This window comes from Pteropus alecto, unplaced genomic scaffold (assembly GCF_000325575.1).
Source record: "Pteropus alecto unplaced genomic scaffold, ASM32557v1 scaffold398, whole genome shotgun sequence".
Classification (NCBI taxonomy): domain Eukaryota; kingdom Metazoa; phylum Chordata; class Mammalia; order Chiroptera; family Pteropodidae; genus Pteropus; species Pteropus alecto.
In genome coordinates, this window is record NW_006442497.1 from 281,893 (window position 1) to 304,098 (window position 22,206).

General features: G+C 45.3%; 1 protein-coding gene across 2 annotated transcripts; it reads right to left on the minus strand.

The window, feature by feature from the left end:
• Positions 1-276: 276 nt before the first annotated feature.
• Positions 277-21,582, minus strand: TRPV1 (transient receptor potential cation channel subfamily V member 1). Of its 2 annotated transcripts, XM_006922195.1 has the most exons (15): positions 21,299-21,582; positions 20,431-20,597; positions 20,202-20,354; positions 19,582-19,722; positions 19,138-19,436; positions 18,407-18,586; positions 16,586-16,744; positions 15,256-15,351; positions 13,983-14,053; positions 9,529-9,694; positions 9,051-9,117; positions 6,345-6,667; positions 5,237-5,364; positions 4,481-4,596; positions 277-449 (listed from the first exon to the last, which is right to left on the minus strand). In XM_006922195.1, the coding sequence occupies exons 1-15, from the start codon at positions 21,580-21,582 to the stop codon at positions 277-279; spliced, it is 2,523 nt and encodes an 840-aa protein (XP_006922257.1). The 2 variants fall into 2 exon arrangements, with proteins under 2 accessions (XP_006922257.1, XP_006922258.1); XM_006922196.1 differs by lacking the exon at positions 18,407-18,586.
• Positions 21,583-22,206: the final 624 nt, after the last annotated feature.

Here is a 22,206-nt window from a genome sequence, read left to right on the forward strand (position 1 = left end):
TTAACATTCACGACATTTAATAAAGTCAGAAAAACCTTGAAAGCAAGATCCTTTCCTGTTAGCAGATCCACCTGGGGATAGTAGGGTTGGATGACTATCTCTTCCCATGCATCCATCAGTGCTTCCCACAGCTCGTCCAGTGCAGTCTAGGAAGGCACCTGGGCAGACGCGAAGCAGGACAGGCTGCTAAGAGAGCGTGGTTGCTCCCTACACAGACTCCAGTAATGGTGTGTTATCCTAAATCCCACAGTGTTGAAAGCTCCCTTTGGGGGTTCCTCACTTCTCCCCTAAAGCAGCAGGATCCTTGAAGACCTCAGCATCTTCCGGCTTGAGGGACCCTGCAAAGTGCTTCAGGTGAACTTCCTCAGGCTGGGCTGGCTGCCTTTCTCGCATACTTGCATCTCTTAAGAGGGGAACCAGGGCAAAGTTCTTCCAGTTTCTCGCTGAAACTGAAGGGTAAAACATCATTACTGCCTTGGCTGCAGCAAAACAATAACAAACATTCATTTGTTGGCCTTACCAAACTCCAGATAAAAGGAGGCCCAGGCATGTTGAGGCACCCAGATCAGTGCCTCTTCTTTCAGCTGTTCAAGGAGCCATGTCCACTCCGGCAGCTCCTTAAATTCTCTTCCTCCACCCCACCCTGACCTGTTTGTGACCTCATGAGGGCCCATTGTTTGCCTTTCTTCTTTCCATTTCCTCCCTGGTCTACACAGAGCAATGCTAGGGCTTACCCTGTGAATGGCTCCAAACCAGGTCAGGTGTAGGGTGAATGAAGACCAGACAAAGAATCAGGATTTGGGGTCCTGATGAACAATGGGGTCCTGGGAACAACGCCAAGGGAATCATGGTGACACTGAGCCTCAAATGGGGATGTCACATGTGGCCCATAATTCTAGGAAGCTACTGAGGAGGCCCAGTTGTCACCCTCACAGCCACCTACAGCCCTTGGCTACCTTAGAGAAATGACAGGCAGGCAGGAAAGCTGTGTATGGTCAGCCAAGCCCTCTGGTTGGCCACACCTCCACACTCAGGCCACGATTCAGGCCCTACTGCTGATCTCCAACACTAGTCAGATCTCAAAGGCACCAAGAATGCCAGAGGCTGGGCCCACTGTGACCACTCCAGATGAATTGTCCAAATCCTAGTGTTTGCAATGGCCTAATCCCCAACTTGAGTCTGACACCAAGCACCAGTGGCTGATGGAGGATCCCTTACGAAGCCCAGGCATAGAAACAAGAGGAAGCCATGGAGAGACAGGCCAGGTGCTCACTGAGACACCATCTTCTGGCTGGCTGGGAGGTGGAGACATCCAGCCTCAGGTACTGCTTGGCCCAGCTCCAGCTCCAGGGTCCTCAAAGTAGATATGGAGTTCCCAGTGCGTACTTCCCATAGTCTTGAGGCCGAGACTCCCTCAAAGCCCCTCATGTGCTCTCCCTAGGTCATCTACTAATCACTTCTCCCTGAGCCCTTCATGCATTCCCCTACTTCTTCCCAATCGCATGTACCATGTAGATAGGGAGAAGTGTTTGTTATCTGAATTATCTGACTATTCATACTGAAGTTTACACTGTTATAAAATTGTATAAGGAAAAAAAATCCTCAGGAAATATTTGCTGAGTAAGTATAAGTATGAAATCAGGGAGCCTCTAACCCTTCCCCATCCCCACCCCAATAAACATGAATGCATACATCACTGCCATCAGGTTGATGTCTTTGTTAATATCACAGTGAATGTGCAATGTTATAAACATCCAACTATGTCATGCAAACATAATGTAAATCAACTGCAAGTTGAAACAGCAAATCTTGTAAAATATGTGAGATTTCATGAAATCAATAAGAATAATGTTAGAAAACTGCTCAAATCACATGCCAAGCCATCTTTAAAAGACTGTAACAAAGTAGACCAGTTAACAATTGAAGAAGAGATCATCGATAAGAAGTAAATATGAAATGATACAGGGAGTCCTCCACTGAGAATCGTGGGGGAAATTATAGGATTGCAGGAGGCCCTTGGGAAAACTGATGAAGCCCTTGAGTAGTTTTCCAAAAGAAAGCCTCTTGATAAAATATATGCAGCAAATATATGCCATATGTTTTCAGGCATAAGACGACAGGCAGTGAAAAACTACAATACCTGAGAGAAGTGAAATTCACAAGGTGAGACCCTTGATCACCCTGATGTTTGGATTAGAGGCAAGTTCTCTGACTACAGGGAAGTGAGCTATAAAATCTAAGCAGAGCACGGAAGTGCTTCTGAGCTAAGGAAGAAGAGATCAGAGGTTTGGGTAGCTGAATCAGCTAGAGCCTGTGGGACAGAGCATGGGAGAACAGGAAGAAGGAAGCTAGGGGGTGGAAGTCCAGAAGTCTTTGGTGTGGGGTTCTCCCAAGTCTTTGGCTGAGAGCTAGGCTATGATTGCACAGGATGAGAATGTATGAGGCTTACCGGAGAGAGTGGCCGCTATGGGGTTGAAAGTAGGACAGAGATGCTAAAAACCGAGCAGTACTAAGAGATCTTGGTGATCCAGCCCAGCCAGAGTGGAGAGACCTCCTTAACATCATTTTTCTACTCTGAGGATCTAGACAAAATACTAAAAATGCCCTACTTACTTTGCATGCCCTAGGGTAAGGTTTAACTTAAGACCCACTCAACAAAGCCTGAAAACAAGCCCTGACAAGCTCTTCAGTGGAAAGTTTAGAGGCTGAATCCCACAAGTTTGATGAGATTGACAAATATCTTGTAGTGTCTACAGATCTACCATAATAAAGGTTAAAACCAAACCTACACAAGTTCAAGGTGATTCGTCAGTAACTGAACTGCCAACTAGAACAAAAATTCAATCCAGAGTCTCTACAACATATTATCCACAATGCCCAGCATACAATTAAAAGTTATTAGATATGCAAAGAAACAGGAAAATGTGACTCATAGTCAGGGGGAAAAAGGTCAATAAAAACTGACCCCAAGATGGCCCAAATGCTGTATTTAGCAGATTCGGCAGACAAAAAATTTAAAGCTGCTGTTATAAATATTTTCAAAGAATATATATTTATAGTCTTAATGAGGGAATAGCTAAAAAATCTCAGGAGAGAAATGGCAACTATAAAAAGAACCAAATAGAAATTTTAAAACTGAATAGCACAATACTTGAAATGTAATATTCACTGGATGGGCTTAATATCAGTTTGGAGATGGCTGAGGAAAGGGTCAGTGAACTTGAAGACAGATCAATAGAAATTATCAAATTTGAGAAACAGAAAAAAAAAAGAAGAAAAACAAACAAAGCCTCAAAAACTTATGGGACAATATCAAATAATCTAATATACATGTAATTGTAGTTCCAAAAGCAGAAAGTGGGAGGCTAAAGCAAAATATATATAGTTTCCCAACTCTGATGAAACATACTGATGTACAGATCCAAGAATCTCAAAATCCCCAACAGGTGTAAACAACCTAATATCAATCAATAGATAAATAGATAAATAAAATATGATATACTGTATATAAACATATGATGGAGTATTACTCAGCCAGACACAAAAGGATAAATATTGTATGATATCATTTATATGAAGTACCTAGAATTGGCAAATTCATAGAGATAGAAAGTAGAAGAGAAGTTACCAAGGGTGGGAGGCAGGGCATGTAAATAGGGAGTAATTGTTTAATGGATACAGAGTTTTTCTGTTTGAAATAATAAAAAAGTTTTAGAAATAGATAGTGGTGATGGTTACACAACATTGTGGATATAATTAATATAACACCTAATTGTACACTTTAAAAAATAGTTAAAATGGCAAATTTTATGTCATATATATTTTACCACAAATTTTTAAAAACTAAAACGAATTAGTAACTAAAAGAATTAGTAATTCAAAATGTGTTCAGTATAAGCTAGATTAGCTTAATTTTTAAGTAAATATCTTCAATTAAACCTTTAATTCAATGTCTACTGTTAAATATTTGTCATTAACTGGTAAAGGACTTTTTTTCTGGTAGTGATTTTCCGCAGGACTTTTCCACTCAAGGTGTACCCTTTACTGTCCCATTCCTCCCTCCTCTGCCTACCTGGTCACACAAGGTGAGTGTTCACATGTCCCTGTTTGTGTCTCTAAACCTTTCAGGGCTGAGCGCAGACTCTGGGTGTAAGGAACAGGGCAGAGGAGACAGGACAGCCCACAACAAGGTCCGTCCAGGTGGATGGATGTGGGCTGAGCTGCTTCCTCTGGGTAATGAGGACAGGTGCCTGGGCCAGGGTTGCTGGCAGAGCCGGCATGCATGGGCACACAGAGCAGTCAGCTGTGCAGGCATGTGTAAGAGCACACAAGAGTGCCCATGACTGAGTGTATGCAGGTGGTTGACACTTAGGACTATTGCAACACCCAGGTTGTAGGGTGAGGAAGGTCTGCAAGGAGTGGGGGATTGCAAGGCTTTATCTGTCCAGCATGCCATGGCACCCTTCCCCTCACACTTCACCTCGGCCTGACCGTAGAGAGAAGCTCAGGGTGCGCTTGATGCCTTCACAGTTGCCTGGGTCTTCATTGATGATGCCCACATTGGTGTTCCAAGTGGTCCAGTTCACTTCATCCACCCTGTGGAGTGAGGAGATGCGGAAGCAGAGAGCTGGTGACCTAAGAGTCATGCCTAGCTTCCCAGGTCAAGGTCTTGGCCTCACAGGCCAATCCCAAGGAGCCCACAGACCAGGATGGGGAGACATAGCTGATGGGGGAGAGCCAAGAGGGGCCTGCCTTTTGGATACCACCTCCAAAGATGTGTTCTCTGATCACACCATGGGGCCCAGGGACTTTAATATTGGATTCCTGGTTCTGACCCTGATCACCAGGTGACCCCTTCTGGACATCTCATTTTCAAGTATGTAATGTCTGGGTCCCACCACCTGAGATATAAGGTGGGTCTGCTATGCCCACAAGTGAACACTGAGGCAGCTGCTGTACCTACAGCTGGCCTTGGGAGAGTCCTCTATATCATGACTGGCCCCAAGAGGCCCTGAGGCAGGCTTCTGTATCTACAACTGGCTCTGGGTGAGTCTCCCATGCTCCCACTAAGCCCTAGAATAGCCCCTGTACCTATAGCTGGCTCTAGGTGAGTCCCCATGCCCACAGGTAAGCCCTAAGGCAGGCCTCTGTACCAGCAACTGGTTCTGGGTGAGTCCCTAATAGTCACAGCTGAGCTCCTAAGTTCCTCAGGCTTTGATTCCTGCTTGAGCATTACCTGAAACACCATCTGTAGTCATCTTTGCCATCAGGTGTGTACCCCACCTGCAATAGTTTGCCTGAGCGGAAGGCCTTCCTCATACACTTAAGGAAGCTCTTCTCCGTGTCCAGGATGGTGATGGCTCTCTGTGGGAAGATACATAGGGTGGAGGGGCAGAGGGCTCATCCAGGCACTGCCCCTGGGTGCTAGTGCTGGCTACCAAGATCAGCCTCTCCAGGGTCTCTCCCAGGCCCAGCCCCTCCTAGTAGGACCTGCAGTGCCCTCTACACCAGGCTTGTTTCTGCAGCCTGGTGGGCGCATCCTCCATGGAAGCTCAGCCCACCCAGCCCCACATCTGCCTAGGCACTGCTGGTGAGTGGCAGCTCCTATGAGCGATGTGGAACATATCAGCCCCAGACCCTTCCATGAGGAGTTCATGAAGAGGCAACATAGTGTAGAGGTTAAGAGCAGGACCGTGGGCATGAGACTGCCTGGGTTGACTCCTGGCTGGGCTACTTATTAGTCGCTTTTGACACAGATACCTATCTTCTCTGCCTCAGTGCCTTCATCCCAAAATAGGGAGACTGATAATATCTGCCTCATAGCATTATTGTGAGGATTAAATGAGAGTATGTAAGTAAGACACTTAGAACAGTACCTGGCATAGAGTCGGTGCTACTTAATAAGCACAATACTTTTATTATTCATTGAGAAGGCAGAGGTGGACGGAGTGGCTCAAAAATGCAGCTGTCAGGACCTGCCTCATATTAACTGCACCCCTGAGTTCTGTCTCTAGGGCCCACCCTAGATCAAGTTCTTCTGAGACGGGCACCACATGGATGGTACTGAGCCCTCCATCTCCTCCCTTTGCGGGCTGCCCAGCCCACAGTAAACACCATGTCTATGTGTTGTACTGATAACAAGCTGATGACATTGGGCAGGGAAATCTTGTGAGGAGGAGCCAGAAGGGAGTTGACTGAGGGAGATGCTGCTGCTTGATCCTCCAGGCCTGGCTGGCCTTTTGGCCACCTTCTCAAACCCTGGAGGGGCCCATGCACCCAGCTGTTAAGCAGCAGACAAAGCAGCCGACACCCTCCTGCTGCACACACCCCACCAAACCACACACCTGCAACTTCCAGATGTTCTTGCTCTCCTGAGCGATCTTGTTGACAGTCTCACCCATGAGGGCAATGAGCATGTTGAGCAGGAGAATATAGGTGAGAATCACATAGGCCAGCAACAAGATGATGAAGACAGCCTTGAAGTCATAGTTCTCGGTGAACTCCAGGTCACCCATACCGATGGTGAACTTGAACAGTTCCAGACATGTGGAGTATAGGCTATTGTAGGAGTTGTCAGGTGGCCGGCAACTAGGCCCCCGCCACCTGTGCAATGAGGGCTCAACCGATATGGAGTCATTCTTTCCATCCTCAATCAGTGTCACCACCGCTGTAGAGCATAGGGAGGGAAGGGTGTGGTTGGATGGAAGCCAAGACCCTAGGTCCCCTGACATACCCGAGGATGGGTCTGCAGCAGAAACACTGCTTGGCTATGTAGCATATTTTTGTGAATTTTTTTTAAAAGCACTCCTTTCTTCAAAACTACCAGAAATTTGTCATAATATACTATTTTGTTACAATAAGAACTTTGTCATCATCTGCTAGGAAAAAAAGTTAAAAAAAATATATACAAATCTATATGTACCATGTAAACACAGCCAGCTTTTGTGCAATATACAACCCGCCTAATCTTACAAGTCAGCCCTGGATCCTCATTCACTTTCTCAGTCACACACTCTGTTTGCCTGTGCCTCTTAGAGGGTGGCCCAGGGCCAGCCTATTCCAGAACCATGGGGGCTAAGCATCTCAGAGCAGATTGGCCTCTTGCTGCATTCTGCATTCTTCTGTGGGAAATGTAGTCTGGAGCCTGAGAGCTTCTGTAGCAGTTGTGCTCCATATCCAGTGTATCCACTAACCCACTTGGCCTAATCCCTTCCTATGGCTACTAAGCCATGCCTTCAGACAAGAGGCAAGAGCCTATGGTGATTCCTGACACTCCAAGTTCCTAGTCAAAGCTGCCCATAACTCCCAGACAGAGAAATTGAAACAGGCTATAGGGTGGGGACAGGGGAGGGCCATGTGAACTATGTAACTGCAAGACTCAGATGAGGATCAAAGAAGACCCAGATGCTCAAAAAAATTATATCAATGCGTCGAAAGAGCACAGGAGATAGCTGGAAGAGGCTACCAGTGATGATTTCTCTGACAATTTGAATAGCAGTCCCAACCTTTTTGGCACCAGGGACCAGTGCTCCTATGAGAATCTAATGCCTGATAATCTGAAGTAGAGCCGAGGTGGTGATGCTAGGTGATGCACTAGGGAGCGGCTGCAAAGACAGATGAAGCTTTGCTTGCTGGCCTGCCGCTCACCTCCTGCTGTGTGGCCTGTTTCCTAATGGGCCATGGACTGGTACCAGTCCACAGTCTGGAGGTTGGGGACCCCTGAATTTGAGCATCAAAATAGATGATGATAGTAAGGAGTTATAACCCAAGTAACAAAGTGAAATCCACAAAAACAAAAACAAAAAAGAATCTATGAGGCTATACTTATGTAAATAAATAAATGTAAGAATGGAAAGCTCTTCTTTACAATAGAATACCAGCAAATAAATGCAGAAGGAATGATGGAGTTAGAATATCAGCATTTGACAACCATTGGGATTAAGTAATTCAGGTGCAAATAAATCAATCGATGGATGCCAAAATGATTGGATAAAAGTCTGATGCAAAACAGGATGTTTACATAGCTCAAAGCATCTCCTCACAAATTACTTATCAATCACAAAATGAAAGGTAATAACGTGACAGTGGAAAAATCTGGCAGATTCACCAAAACCAAATAATCAAAGTTACCACCAGAAATAGACAAACAGGCAGTGTGAGACTCCTGATACAATTCATTGAGGAAGATATACATTGCTCCCTTGATATTCTGACCAAAACAGCATACCTGAATCAAATTATGAGGGAATTGACCAAAATTGAGAGATATTGTGAAAACTGGCATTTACTCATTAAAAATGCTAAGGTCACAAAAGACAATGAAAGATTGAGGAACTGCTCCAGATTGAAGGAGAATAGAAAGGTATGACAATTGAATGTGATGCAAGATTTGAGATTTTCATTTCTATAAAAGACATTATTAGGGCAATTGGTGAAATGTGAATAAGGTTGGTATAGATTAGCTAATAGTACTGTGTTGATGTTAATTTCCTGATTTTGTTCATTATACTGTGTTTATGTAAGAGAATGCCCATATTTTTAGGAAATACATACCGAAGGATTTAGTGGTAAAGGGCTGATCATGTCTAATCATAAACTTATTCTCAGGTTTTTTAAGTGTATGTAGTGTGTGTGCATGTGTCTATGTATATGTGTTTGGTGTGTAGCAGGGGAAAAAAGTGATTTAAAGATGTGGTAAAATTTGGGGAATCTAGGGAAAGTGTATAGAGAGTTATCTGTAATATTCTTGCAACTTTTTTGTAAATCTAAAATAATATCAAAATTAAAAGTTAAAAAAAAAAAAAACCTTAGCCAGAATGCAGCTATCTTATAGGCAAGCAGCCCTTCTTACCCCAAAAATTACTAGAAATGCTTTATGAAAAACATTTCCAGGTTCTCCTGCTCATTTTGGTGTGTTCTTTGTCCATCCACTCTGGCATCTGCAGACACACACCCAACTGGGCCCCTCCCCACCCAGTCCCTGCAGAGTCCTCAGGAAGCTGAGGTGAGCAGGAACCCTTCCTCCCACCAGCCCTGACCCAGCTCATTACCTGTGGAAAACCCGAACAAGAAAACAAGGTAAACAAACATGAAGCGACACAGGTCTCTCAGGATCATCTGCAGGAGAAAGCAGGCTTATCAGAACCAACTCCAGGCCCAGGTAGGGCTGAGGGAAGAACTGGGACTATGTCAGCCTAGGGGTTAATCTTGAGCCCAGGTGGAATTGGAGAACATGCAGAAAGGTTTGGTTTCATGAGAGAGTCATTCACAGCTCCTCCATGGCCTGTATTTTGGTGGGAGAGGGGACCTGGTGTGGAGGCAGAGTCAAGTGTTAGAGAAGCCCCCAAACCTGAGTCACAGCCGGATTGCCTGATTCTTGGAGAATTAGCTGGGAAAATGGGTCTTGAGCTAAACTAGCAGCACCTCCCCAGATAATACAGAGGATGGATAGAGTTTGTGGGACCGAGTCTCAGACATCCATAAGGTAAATGGGCTCTATAGAGAATCCACTTGGGCCCTGGTACCCACCTTCTCAATCATGACAGCATAGATGCCCATCTGCTGGAAGCCACGGGTGTAGTAGAGCATGTTGGTCCAGCCCATGGCCAGAGAGAACACCATGGAGGCCACGTACGCCTTGAGGTGGCAGAAATACAGCACCACGGTCCCCAGCATGAAAAGTGACTGCACAAAGCTAAGGGTGGAGGGACAGGAAGCTCTGTCTAAGGTCACCCGGAAGGCCTGGCACCCCCCTAGACAGGAAGACCTCACTCATCTGGGCCTCTCAGAGGCACAGACAGCAGGCCAAAGTGGGAGCTAGGGCTGGCTGTCCAGCCTCTTTTATCCCATGATTCTCAGTGGGAGCAACATTGCCTCCAAGAAGGATCTTATTCTCCATATACAAAAAGCACAGATATAAATACAGTACATAAACAGCTATACAGTATATATGTGGTATTAAAATTTCACGAGATGGCCAATCAGAAAAAACTGTCTAAAAAGGCAGTAATGAAAAAAAAGGCTAAGAAACACTGCTTTAGCCCCAGAAACTTTCCCGCTCAGTCCCCAGGAAAACAGCCTGATGGACAACGGAGAGCCTAGGAGGGCCTAGGCCCATGAGGAGGGACAAGCCTGCTCTCCTGGGAAACCACAGGAAGAGTCTGCTAGTCACACCCTCAAACTCAGGAGCAGAGCCAGGGAAAATGTCCTCAGCCTCTTTCTCCAGTGGAGGCTGCCCAAGTCAAAGTCCCAGACAGGATGGAGAACATTTGGATGATCCTATGACAGGGTCTGCTCAGTGATCCTTATTTACTTATTCATCCCAGGCCTCCTTATTCAGCATGGCCTCCTCCTGAGAGTACCCTCAGCTGCATTAACATGGAACACCTCACCTCTCATGTGTGTGAGAGAACCCAACAAAGAACTGCTACTGTGTTGATGTGAGTCTAATGAAAACTGATATCAATACAATGGCTCATCAATTGGAGTTCTGTTGCAAAGAAAACCCTCTACATTTGCAGAACCTTGGCCAAAATAAAAATGGAAACCAATCACAATAGGTAAAGAGTCGCCTTGGGTGACAAACGGAGTCCTCGCATACGAATTTTGGAAGCTGGGAAGCAGTGGATAAATGGAAACTAACTTAGTAGACCCAAGAAGGCCAAATCTGAATTGTAGTAAAGAAACCTGAGAACCAACTCTTTTAATCAAGGAGCCTCAAAACACTTAGGGACCTCTGGAGGGGAGGGGAAGAAGGACCTAAAATATGGAAGAGTGGAGGTTTTGTCTCTGAAGAGGATAAAACAGAGGGTCTTCAGACCCAGTTTTATCAAATGTCAATGAAAGCATTGGTGTTTACCAAAAACAAGAGATCATGTGATTTTTATATAATATAGATTACAGAAAGCCCTCTTCTTCACTCAGCTCTCAGAAAGCCAGCAGCCAAACTTCTTCCTTCCTAGTAGGAGATTGAAAAGATGCAATAGATTGACTTTGGATATTCTCCAATAAATGGTTTATCTAGACTGACCTATAGCGAAGCTCAAAATCTATAAACCTCATTCACACATTAAGATCTTCCAAGCATCTTTTCTATCCTTTACTCTTACTCATGAGCAGACATCAAAGATTTCCAAATAGCTTGAGGATAGTCTCTAATGTGAAAGAGAAAACAAAACAAGCAAATGAGAAACAAGCAAATAACTTGGAGGAAATGAAAACTATGCAAAAGAAGAAAAATTTACCAAAAACTATTTTAATAGCCTTAGAGAGATAAAGGAAGAGATTGGATCCATAAAAAAGAATAGAGTGCTATAAACAAGGAAGAAACAGAATTTTTTAAAAGAGCACTTAGAAATTAAAAATATAATATCAAAAATAATAAACTAAATAGAAGGATTGGAAATTAAAGTTGATTTGAATCTCCCAAAAAGAAGAGCCAAAGATAAAGAGATAGAACACAAGTGAGAAAATATAAGAACTAGTTCAGGACTAGGTCAGGAGGTCTACATGAATAATAGGGGTTCCAGAAGAGAGATCAAGAAATAACTCGAGAAAATATACCAAAAATAAAGGACACAAATTTCCAGATTGAAAGAGTCCACCAAGTGTCTAGAACTTTGGATAAAAACAAACCCGAATCAAGACACGAGTTTCAGAATCCTAGGGGGAAAAAAGAAGATACTATAGATTTACAAAGCGAAAAACCAAAATAGGTCTTAAAAGAGGATCCAGAATCAGAGTGGCTTTAGACTTGTCATTTATAATATTGGAAGCAAGAAAACAATGGAGAAAAATCTTCAAATATGTGAAAGAATGTTATATCCAACCAAACCATCAATCTAATGCAAAGGAATAGTAAAAATATTTTCAGATGTGCCAGATTTAAAAGAAATTTTACTTTTCCCTTTCCCACTATGTGGCTTCTTTCTTTGGTTGAGGATGCTCTCCCCAAAAATAAGGAAATAAATCTAGAAGGAGGAATATGTAGTGTTCAGAAAATAAAAAATGCAACTCAGGAGAGAAGCAAAAAGGATCTCCAAGGTGCTAGTGAAAAAGGGATGACACCTTGGAAATACATATTGGAGCAACATGAGTTAAGAATCAACTGTCATCACTGTGCCCTCTATCATTATGTCATCTTTTTCACCAGATGAAAATACTGAAGGATGTGCTCAGATAAAATAAGGGAGGAAATCAAGAAAGAGACAGGAACTCTAACCTGGGAGGAAAGCAATGAAAAGTTCCAGAATAACAGCTAAGCAGCAGAACCAGAGGGCAACCAGCCCGGTTAGAGAGAACAGTGTTCCAGGAACGATCTCTCAAGAAAAAAAAAAAAAATGAGGGATCCGATCAGCCCGGTTAGAGAGAACAGTGTTCCAGGAACGATCCCTCAAGAAAAAAAAATTGAGGGATCCGATCATATAATTTATGTCATTGATTTTGGAGGAAAATTGTACTGAGAGGCTTCAAGATAAATGGGAAGAATTAACAATGAGTATGGAAAAAACTAAACAAGTGAAAACGAAATAACTATTAGCCTTAGGAGAAACAGAAAGAAAAGATATTGTGAAGCTCAAAACCAAATAATATTTACAGATACATAAAAATTTAAATACTAAATACTGACTTAAAAAAAAATTATTGCAAACCATACTAGAAGGCTAGAGGAGGGGAAGCAAAGGGCCAGACAGTATAAGGATGCTAAATCCTCATCTACCTCATCAGAAGAAAGAACTAAAATAATGGGAAGTGATTGTCCCTGGGAAAGAAGATTGCAGGGAATGGGAAGAGTTATGATGGGGAACTCCTATATTGGCTATAAGCTTTTTAGTACTCTTTAAATTTTTACCAATTTATATGGGTAGCTTTGAGAAATTAAATTTTAAAAAAATTAACATGCCCACAATGGATCTTCTTAAGAATAGAATCAAGTTTATTGTTATAACACTCTGTAGGAGAACACTGCCTTTCTTCATAAAGCAAATTGGCATTGTGCTAAACCTATAGACCCTACCCTTGAATTTGCCCTTTGGGGCTAAAGCGTAAGTCTCTCAAGATTATGTAAAAAGATGGGGTTTACAAGTCCTAGGGACAAGCTAGCTGAAATAGGGTAAGAAATCAACTTCTTGCACTTGCCAGGAAGAAAGAGAGAGATCCCAGGAATGAAGGAAACAGAGTAGAGGTCATGAGTTGAGATCCCAGGAGAAGGACCCTTCCCTGTCTGAAGGCCCCTCCTGGGAACCTGGGCCCCTCAAGGGAACCTCATAAGGTTCTAGCTCATTTTATGAAGTTTCCCTGTGAAGTTTCCATGTGACATCCACCTTGTTTTTGTAATTGTGTTTTTACTACCCAGAAAGCAGTCATTCTCAATCAGGAGCAGTTTTGTACCCTCCCTAAGTGGGGGACATTTGATAACATCTGAAGACATTTTTGTTTGTCAAGACTTGGGGCCAGGGAGAGTGCTACTGTCATCTAGTGGGCAGAGACCAGGGATACTGCTAAACATTCTACGATGCACAGGACAGCCCCCCATGACAAAGAATTATACAGTCCAAAATGTCCACAGTGCCAAGGTTGAGAAACTCCGCCCTAAAGACTGGAAATTCCTGGAAGGCAGGAACCATGTCTACTTTTTTCTGGTATTCCAGGGCTAATTCAGAGAATGTAAGACAGATGGGAAAAAAGGATAGAAAAAATGAACAAGGGTATATCTAACTCAGACTATAAACCACATAAGCCTATGAATCAGGTCTGGCATTCCCTAGCACTTGGTTCATACCTGGGACAAAGTAGACCCTCAATATTCATTCACCCATCAAACATATGTTGAGTGCCTTCTATCATTCAACATGTTTGTGAGGTCCTACTATATTCTAGGCCCAGTGTATGTGAGAGAATGAGTCAGAGCTGACTGCTGTAACCTCAGGACTAAGCCAAAAGATGGTGTCTGCTACTGAGGCATGAGTCAAAGGGTCACTTACAAAAGTATCTCACTGTAGCTGTCCACAAACAAAGACTTCAATGATGGCCGTCTCTGCAGGAAATATTGAATCTGCAGGTAAATAGAGTAAAATTCCAGGAAAGGTTAGATGTGGCTAAGTGGTGAGTACCCATAATTGCTTCCTAAATGACACACCATGGAAGTGCGTCGGAACAGAGATTATGAAGAGAGTGGAACAGCATGGGTCAGGCTAATGGGGTAATGTTATGTGACTCGGTCAGGAGCAATTTTTAAAAACAGAGAGTGCCATGACAACTCTACCTAGAAGTAAAGACAGGAGAGAAAATCACCAAATGTTATCAGTTGCTGAACTTGAATGATGAGATTGAGCAATTTTTTTCCTCTAATTTGTGCTTTTTTCCCCTAATTTTCTTTAAGTATGCATTAAAGTAAAAATTCTTTAATCTGCCTCCACTGAACTTACCAGATTCACCAGTGCTCTCTACTCCCTGAAAACATTCTAACTGATTGATGCCCACAGCCCTGATGAATGCTAACAGCTAGGAGATTTTCTCCAGGACACTCACACACTCCGCTAACCTCACACCTGTTGATCCTGTGTTTGCCAAGACTGCTTTTTGCCCATTGTACTTACTGCTGTGGCTTTGAACTTTATTATCATATAAACGATGAGTGCAAAAATAAAGACAGTTGTTTCTGTGAAGACAGTTCAATGATTTGGAAAGACTCCTTAAAAGTAAGTTACTAAAAAAAAAAATTGTGTATAGTTTAGATCAGAAAGATTAAGGAAAAAAAAAATCGCAATAATTTAAAATTATTTGTACATGTAACGTGGGTCCCATATTCAAAGAAAAGACTGCCCATATATTAGAAGAATAGCCAAGGAATGTGCACCTATGAGTTTTCAGTTAAAATAAAATGATTCCAATATATGGGTAGATTTCTTTCATTATCCTGAGCTTTAATGGACTGTTTTGATTAATTAAACAACTATCAATCATGATCCTATCTCTTAAGAGGCTTCTCCTCTACTTCTGTAATTAACTGTTACATTTTGTGGAGAGCCCTGACTGCCTGTCTTCAAGAGTGAATGCCTGTAGGGACCCACTGGACAGACTCGCACCCCCAACAGTGACTGCCTGGAGGGCTCTCATCTTCACCTGTGCACCTCTTAGCTCTTCAAGTAGAGTCATTACCTGTCCTACCTGTCCAATGAATTAAAAAGCACTGAGTCTCCTGGCTTGTTTGTTTTGGTGACAATAGAAACTCACGGTGTGGAAGAGAATGCTTACCCCTCGGAAAAAAAAGTAGATTCCCCCTAATACAGAAATAATCTCTCCAGTGACTCGGAAATAGTCACCAACGGTGTTTTTCAGCTTGAAGGGGGGCTGTAAGGTACAGAAAAGTTAGTGAGTCCATTCACTCATATATTTGACAGACATTTACTGGAAGCCAAGCCCTGTGATTAAGACCTAACTCTTGCGCAAAGGCTCAGCCTCCACCAGGAGAGAGAGACAGAAATAAAGACAATGCACTATTATGGGGACATCTTCATGGGGGCCCTTCTGTGGAACATGATTCCCAAAGTGGAAGCCTTCGGGTGCTAAGCAGAGGCACCTGGAGGCTTTCCAGTGTTGTGCTGTCTCCGAGACAATGTCCCACCCCAGAGTTCCACTGGGAGGAGGGTGATGGCATAGGTGGAGGCACTCTATAGACCTGATGCCACATGCTTCCTGCTGCTCCCACAGCTTATGGTAAACCCTGGTCCCCCAGAACTATAAAAGTTTCCCATGGATAGTGGAGGGAGAGACATCCCACACACATGTGTGTGTCATCTTTGTGCTTCAGCCACCATTTTCTGAAGTGGGTTTCCTTCTAGCCTGCCTTTGATGTTGCAAAAGCACTAGTTCACTAGCTTATCTTATTAGTACATTTCTATTTTCTCTTAAAATGAAGTCATTAAATGGCCTTAACATGTAGATAGAGATCAGGTTTCACCAAACTACGAAGTCGAGTTTTTAAATCGAATTTATAAGCAAGGCACCCTGGAAATAAAAGCAGCAAATTAAATGTTTGACTATTGAACAGAAGGGACTTAATTCAGAAACTCGAGGGAGTCTACAGCTCCCTTGGAGAAAAAGAAAAGTCTGGTTTAAGCTGATTTGATGGATGGCCCAGGGCCTGGCAAAGAAGAAGTACTCAAAAGTATATGTCCAGGGAATGAATAATGAGGTAGTAAGTGAACAAACGTGGGCAGGCAAACAGGATGGCAACAGATTTGGGGCTTATGCCATCCCATGACCCTGTGGATACCCAGCCCAGCAGAGAGCTGCTTCCTGAGCCCTCTTTTGGCACTCTTTCTAACCTAGTACTCCCCCTCAGCCTCACAGAACCAGGAGGGTAAAAGAGGAACTGAGAACAGGAGATGGAGTGGGTCCCCAGGACACTCTGAGAGGAAGGACTGAGCACAGGAATATAAGGAACTCCAGGTGATCCTTTGATTTCTCCAGTGAGCTGAGGAGGAGTGCAGGGCTGGCCTGGGCCTGAGGTCTTGAGGGTCTTATGAAATTCCCATCTCCTCTCCCCCCTCCTTCAAATCAAGGCCCAAGCCTTGGGCCGCACCACGCCTTCCACAGGCCTGTAGTAGGCAGCCGTGGTGAAGATGATCATATACAAGCAGTAGACAAAGAAATTGAAGTAGAAGATGCGCTTGACAAATCTGTCCCACTTGTCCTGCAGGAGTCGGTTCAGTGGCTCCACCAAGAGCATGTCGTGGCGATTCTAAGGGGAACAGAGAGAAGTGAGGCTCACTCTGCTGCCAGAAACTGGCTTGAGACTGCATCAGCCTAAGGTACTCCTCACACCCGTCTCCGCAGAGGACCAGGCATGACCATGCACTAGGCCCACAGAGCAGCTGAGGGTCACAGATCTGTACCGTGGGGCCCACCCTCTGGGCCTCACTGTACCCTGTGCTAAAATGAATGAGGGGTAAAATTAAACAAGTGACCCTAAGTGCCCCTGATGATTAAGAAATCACAAGTATTGCCCAACATTCTATGCTCATTATTTCTAATAATCACTCCTGAGTGCCTACATCCTCATTATTCCCACAATAAGGCAAAGAGGCTGGCACAGGCAGAGTCTGGCATGAAGGCTGAGGACAGGCAGGAAAGGGCCTCTGGATTCCTTATTTCTCACATTTCCAGCCCTGGTTCAGGCAGGCTACCTAGGCAGAAGTGGCAATTAACCATGCATGAGACTGAAGGGAATTAAAAAGCCTTTCCTGCAGTGGGTCTGCCAGTGCCTGGGATACCATAATTATAAGCATGCTTTGGGTTAAAAAATCTCATATCCAGGAGATCTCTGTTAAAGTTCAGTATCCCTAGAATGTATAAGCCAAATTCAGGTCATCCTAGTCTTTTCAGGCCATCAAGCCCAAACCCTAGCCCAAGCTTGAGCTCCCCACTGAGATCCCTGTTCAGCATCTTCTTGAGTATCTTTGGGCATGGGAAGCACCTGAAACTAATAGAATGTTATATGTCAATTATATCTCAGTAAAAATAAGTAAACAGAGACAGACTGGGAGAGAATAAAATATTTGCAACATACGTAATAGAGGATCGTTCGTTCTATAACGAGAACATCTACAAACCAAAAGGGATGAGACAAACAGTCCAGTAGAAGAGATAGCAAAGGACAATGAACAGGAGATCTACTAAAGAAGTACAAATGGTTGATAAACATGAAAAAATGCTCCACCTCACGGTAATCTAGAAACTAAAATTAAGACATCAATGAGACAGCATTTTTGGCTCCATAGACTTATAACTTGTTTTATAAAAAAAAAAAAAATAGTTTAAAAAAATTAGTTAAAGAAAGCTAATGTTTTAAAAAACTAGTTTTGAAAATATTAAAATGTACATGTATCCTTCACAGAAAAATTCTCGAACCATGCCAAGTGGCCTGTAGCATTGTAGTAGCAAAAACCTGGAAATAATTCTAAATAACCCATCTATGGACATCTCTCCATTCCTACTATGGAACACTATGGAGCATTTTTTTTTAATGAGGCAAACCCATATGTACTAATATAAAATTATCTACAAGACACACCATTAAGTGAAAAAACTGGTTGTTCTGCTAATGGATAGTATGATCCTATTTATTAAACAAAATGAAGTTACATGTTTTAATATGGATAAGAGGAGGATTCTTTTTGTCTATGTGCTTCTGAAATATTTAAGTTTTTGTGGGAATATCATTGCATATTGTCTATATGATGAAGGAAAACATTCAGTAGGTGGAAAGTGGGTGATGAGGCTACAGGGCCCCAAATGGTAGGTTTTCGTTGATGGAAAGACAGAGCTGGACCAGCAGTGGTGGTGGGGTTGGGGTATGGTGAGACCAGAAGCCCTCCCTCGGTCCCAGTCCTGGCCCACTCACAGGGGTCTCACTGCTGCTATAGGCAATCACCTCCAACACCGAGTTCTTTTCCCAAGTGTCAATGCAGGACAGGTCGTAGAGCGAGGAGTGCACAGGCCCATAGGCCCACTCAGTGAACTTCCTGGACAGGTGCCTGCACTCAGGCTCCTGGATCTCCCTCTGAAGAATATAGGCCAAGACCTGTCATGGGGATACAAGAGCCTATTAGAGACCAACCTAGAGCCCCACCATGGGCTATGTCCCCACTAGGCCACCACCTCTTATTTAAGAATAATTCTGCTTCCCAACCCAGTTGGAGACTGCACCCAAGCACCAGGAGAGCACCCACCACCATCCAGTGGCCTCCTAACCACCATCAAGATCAACCTGCCCACTGCCTCAGACCCCAACTGTAGCCACATGAGAGCCAATACCTAATCACACCTGGCTGATCACATCCATTTCACCCTCAGCTTAACTCACCCCCATCCCCAGGTCCCAGCACCCCACCCTCTCCTCATGTCTTGTTGGCGATGCCCAGAGTTAGAAATCGGAAATGGCCAAATGTGCAATGCTGGGTTTTGCTCAGTTCTCACAATTCATCTGGCTCACTCTAACAGCCTCTCACCCCTACCCCTACAGGCTGCTGTGACAGCATCAGGGCTCACAGGGTGGTGATGTAAGGCACTCACAGTGAGGTAGGCAGTCCCCTCCCACAGCACCCTCAGCTCAGCTCAAATCCCCCTCCCTACCCCAATCTTCCCACTACTGGCGGCCAAGGACAGTGGCGTCAGCCCCTTCTTGTTGGTGAGTTCCTCCAGCTTCAGCGTAGGGTGGAGCTTGGCCCCCAGGATCAGAATCTCATTGTACATGCTTGTCACAAACTTAGTGTTGTCAGCTGTGTTGTCAGCCACCTCCACCAGTGCATGCAGCACTGTGTTGCCCACCGAGTCCCCCGCACTAATGTCTGCCGTCTGCCAGGAGTTCTGCAGCAGGAACTTCACAATGCTCAGCTGGTTGGTGCAAGCGGCCAGGGAGAGAGGCAGCTCACCTGTGGCCAAAACAAGCACATGGTCAGCCTCAGGAATAGATGGCTTGAGCCCTGGACTACCCGTCTCTAACACCCTCTATCTCTGTCCCAAACCTCCCCTCAGCGATTGTCAAAAAGCCAAGTGTCTACCACATAGTCTCCCTACCGAAGTAGAAGCCAGGCCGTCCTTTGGTTTTCTTAAAAAAGTCCCCATTGGCCGCAGCCTGGACGTCTGCACCGTTCTCCACCAGGAGTGTCACCAGTGCCATGTTCCGCCTCTCAATGGCAATGTGTAGGGCTGTCTGGCCTGTGGAGGATGCGTGCTGTTGGTGTGCTCACAGTCTGCACACTGCAGGGGTGCTTGCACAGATGCTAGGGGAGGGCCTGGACAGAAAGTGCTGATGACCTCCACCACTGGAGGAGGCCAGGCCAGGATCCCCAAAGGGAGCCCAGAGAATCCCCGAGGCAGGAATAGAGACTCCTGGGAACAGGGAACACCATACTGGGAGATAAAGGAATCAAAATCGCCCAAGGGTAAGGAATAGTAGCAGAGAGGGAGGCTATGACTTCCAAGGTGAAGAAACTCTAAGGTCACAGAGGGAAGGATGTGACCCTCAGCACCAGGAGAAACCAAGCCAGTGGGTGTGGGAGGTAGGGACCCCAGGGCCAGGAGATAACAACTCCATGCCTGGGACAGGGAGTAAGTCATTCAGAGGCTTGCCCAAGCATGCCAGTGCCCTCCTGGCTCCAGGTGTACTTGTGGCAAAATCATGCTGACTCACTCACCTTTGTAGTAGCTGTCTGTGTAGCTGGCATTGACTAGCTCCTTCAGGCTGTCCGTCTGCCGGGCAATCTCCAGGAGCAGGGGGATGGTGTCATTCTGCCCATTGTGCAGGTTGAGCATGGCTTTCAACAAACAGGTCTTCCCTGTCTCCGGGTCTGCAAGACAAAGTGGGGGATCAGAGAAGGGCACGGCACAGGGGTGTCCTGGGAATCCAGCCCTCTGCAGAGCTACCTTTGAACTCGCTGTCCATGAGGTGCTTCTTGCTCTTCTGCAGGAAGAGCAACAGGCTCTCCAGCTCCTGGCAGTTATTCTGAGCGACAGCTTCGAAGATCTTCCTGCGGTCATAGAGTTTGAGGCTCTTCTCGGCGCTGGCAAGGACAGAGTCCTGGAATAGCTGCCTGTGGGTCAGAAAACACCTTCGTTTCATACTCTGGTCACCCCTCGGGCCTGAGGCCTTCAGAACTTGTTGGGGAGCATGACAAAACCCCAAGGCAAATTGAAAGGGAAAAACATAATACAAAAACCCACTCCTCCATCTAGATGACCATCCAGGAAACTGATGTAACAGGAAACAGGGGAGTACATGTGCCCCCCTTATATCCCCACCCTGTCTGTAGGCACTGTTTGAAAGTGTTTGACACCACCACTTCCTCTAATACCCAAGTATTCACTCCTCTGCCTGCTGGGGAGCTGGGGCTCCAGAGGCAGTACCCTAGAGGGAGCTGGAGTCAGGGTTTTGGCTGGTCCCTGCTAAGTTGAAAATTGTCCTCACACTGCCCCAGAAGTCAGCCAGGCCGTGGGCCCTCCATGTGCTGTCTTGGAAGAGGCAAGCGGGCTGGCGAGCATTCTAGGCCTGAACACCTAGAGATCAGCTAAGATCAGCATATATGCCAGCATCCATTGGTGACCATGTGTCCTGAAGGTCCTATGAGTGCAGATGCTGGAGCAGACCCATTCTGAAGCCTCCATCGCTCCCCAGCTCTGTGGCCTTCAGCCTGTAAGCCAGAGCACTACATAGTGTCTCTATGGCCAGGGCCTCAGCCAGCTGAACCAGTTGCGTTCCTTGTGGGGAGGAGGCAGGAATCCAGATGCTGGTTACCTGACACAGGTGGGGCCATCCCCAGTCTTCTGGACAATGACAACAGGGCTGACTGTGATGGCCGGGCAGGAGACCGGTAGGCCTTCCTCGTAAGAGCAGTCCATAGAAGCCTCCTCCGAGTCACACTTTCCAAAGAGCCGGCTGCGGCTCTTGGTCGTGGGGAAGACGTGGGGTTTGGCTGGAGCCGACCTGGCATTAGGGTCTCCATCCAGAGTATCTGGACAGGAATTCTCTGGTGGCAGGTCCTCAGACTCCCCTGAGTCTGAACTCCCCCATTTCTTCATCCTTGCCCAAGAGGCAGCCTGTGGGCAGATACAAAAATCAAGTTTGTTCCCAGCTCGAGGACTATATGACCTAGCCCCAACCTGGCCTCCTTGCAAGGGTCCTTTTGAAGCAGGACACCCCAGAGGTCCAACAGCTACTGTTCTACAGCCCCCAAGAATGGAAGCTTTCAGGAGTGCTGTACCTCCCACCCCAGAGAACCTGGTAGCAGTCTCATGGGCATCAGCCTCCAGAAGTGGGCAGGCCCCCAGCTCAGAGCCCGCGGCTCTGAGAGATTTGGATGGGCCGCTCCTCTTCTCTGGGCCTCAGTTGCCTCATCTGCAGACTGGAGACGATACCACTACTCTGCCTCCCTCCAAGATCAGAATAAGAGAAACAGTGGGAATGGCTGTCTCTGGTTATCATTCAGAGAGAAACTCGGAGATGAAGACAGCTCAGCCCCAAAGAGCTGAGTAGTCTGCATCCCCAGGAACTGGGTGGCTGGTAGAGACCAACGTCCTCACGCTCCACACTGCGCAGGTCCTCCAGGGCCTTGTGTCCCTGTCATCAACCTTGTACTCACCTGCCCTTTCTCTTCTACCTGGTCACTGCAAACATTGAGTTTGACGGGGATTTTTTGTGCTCTT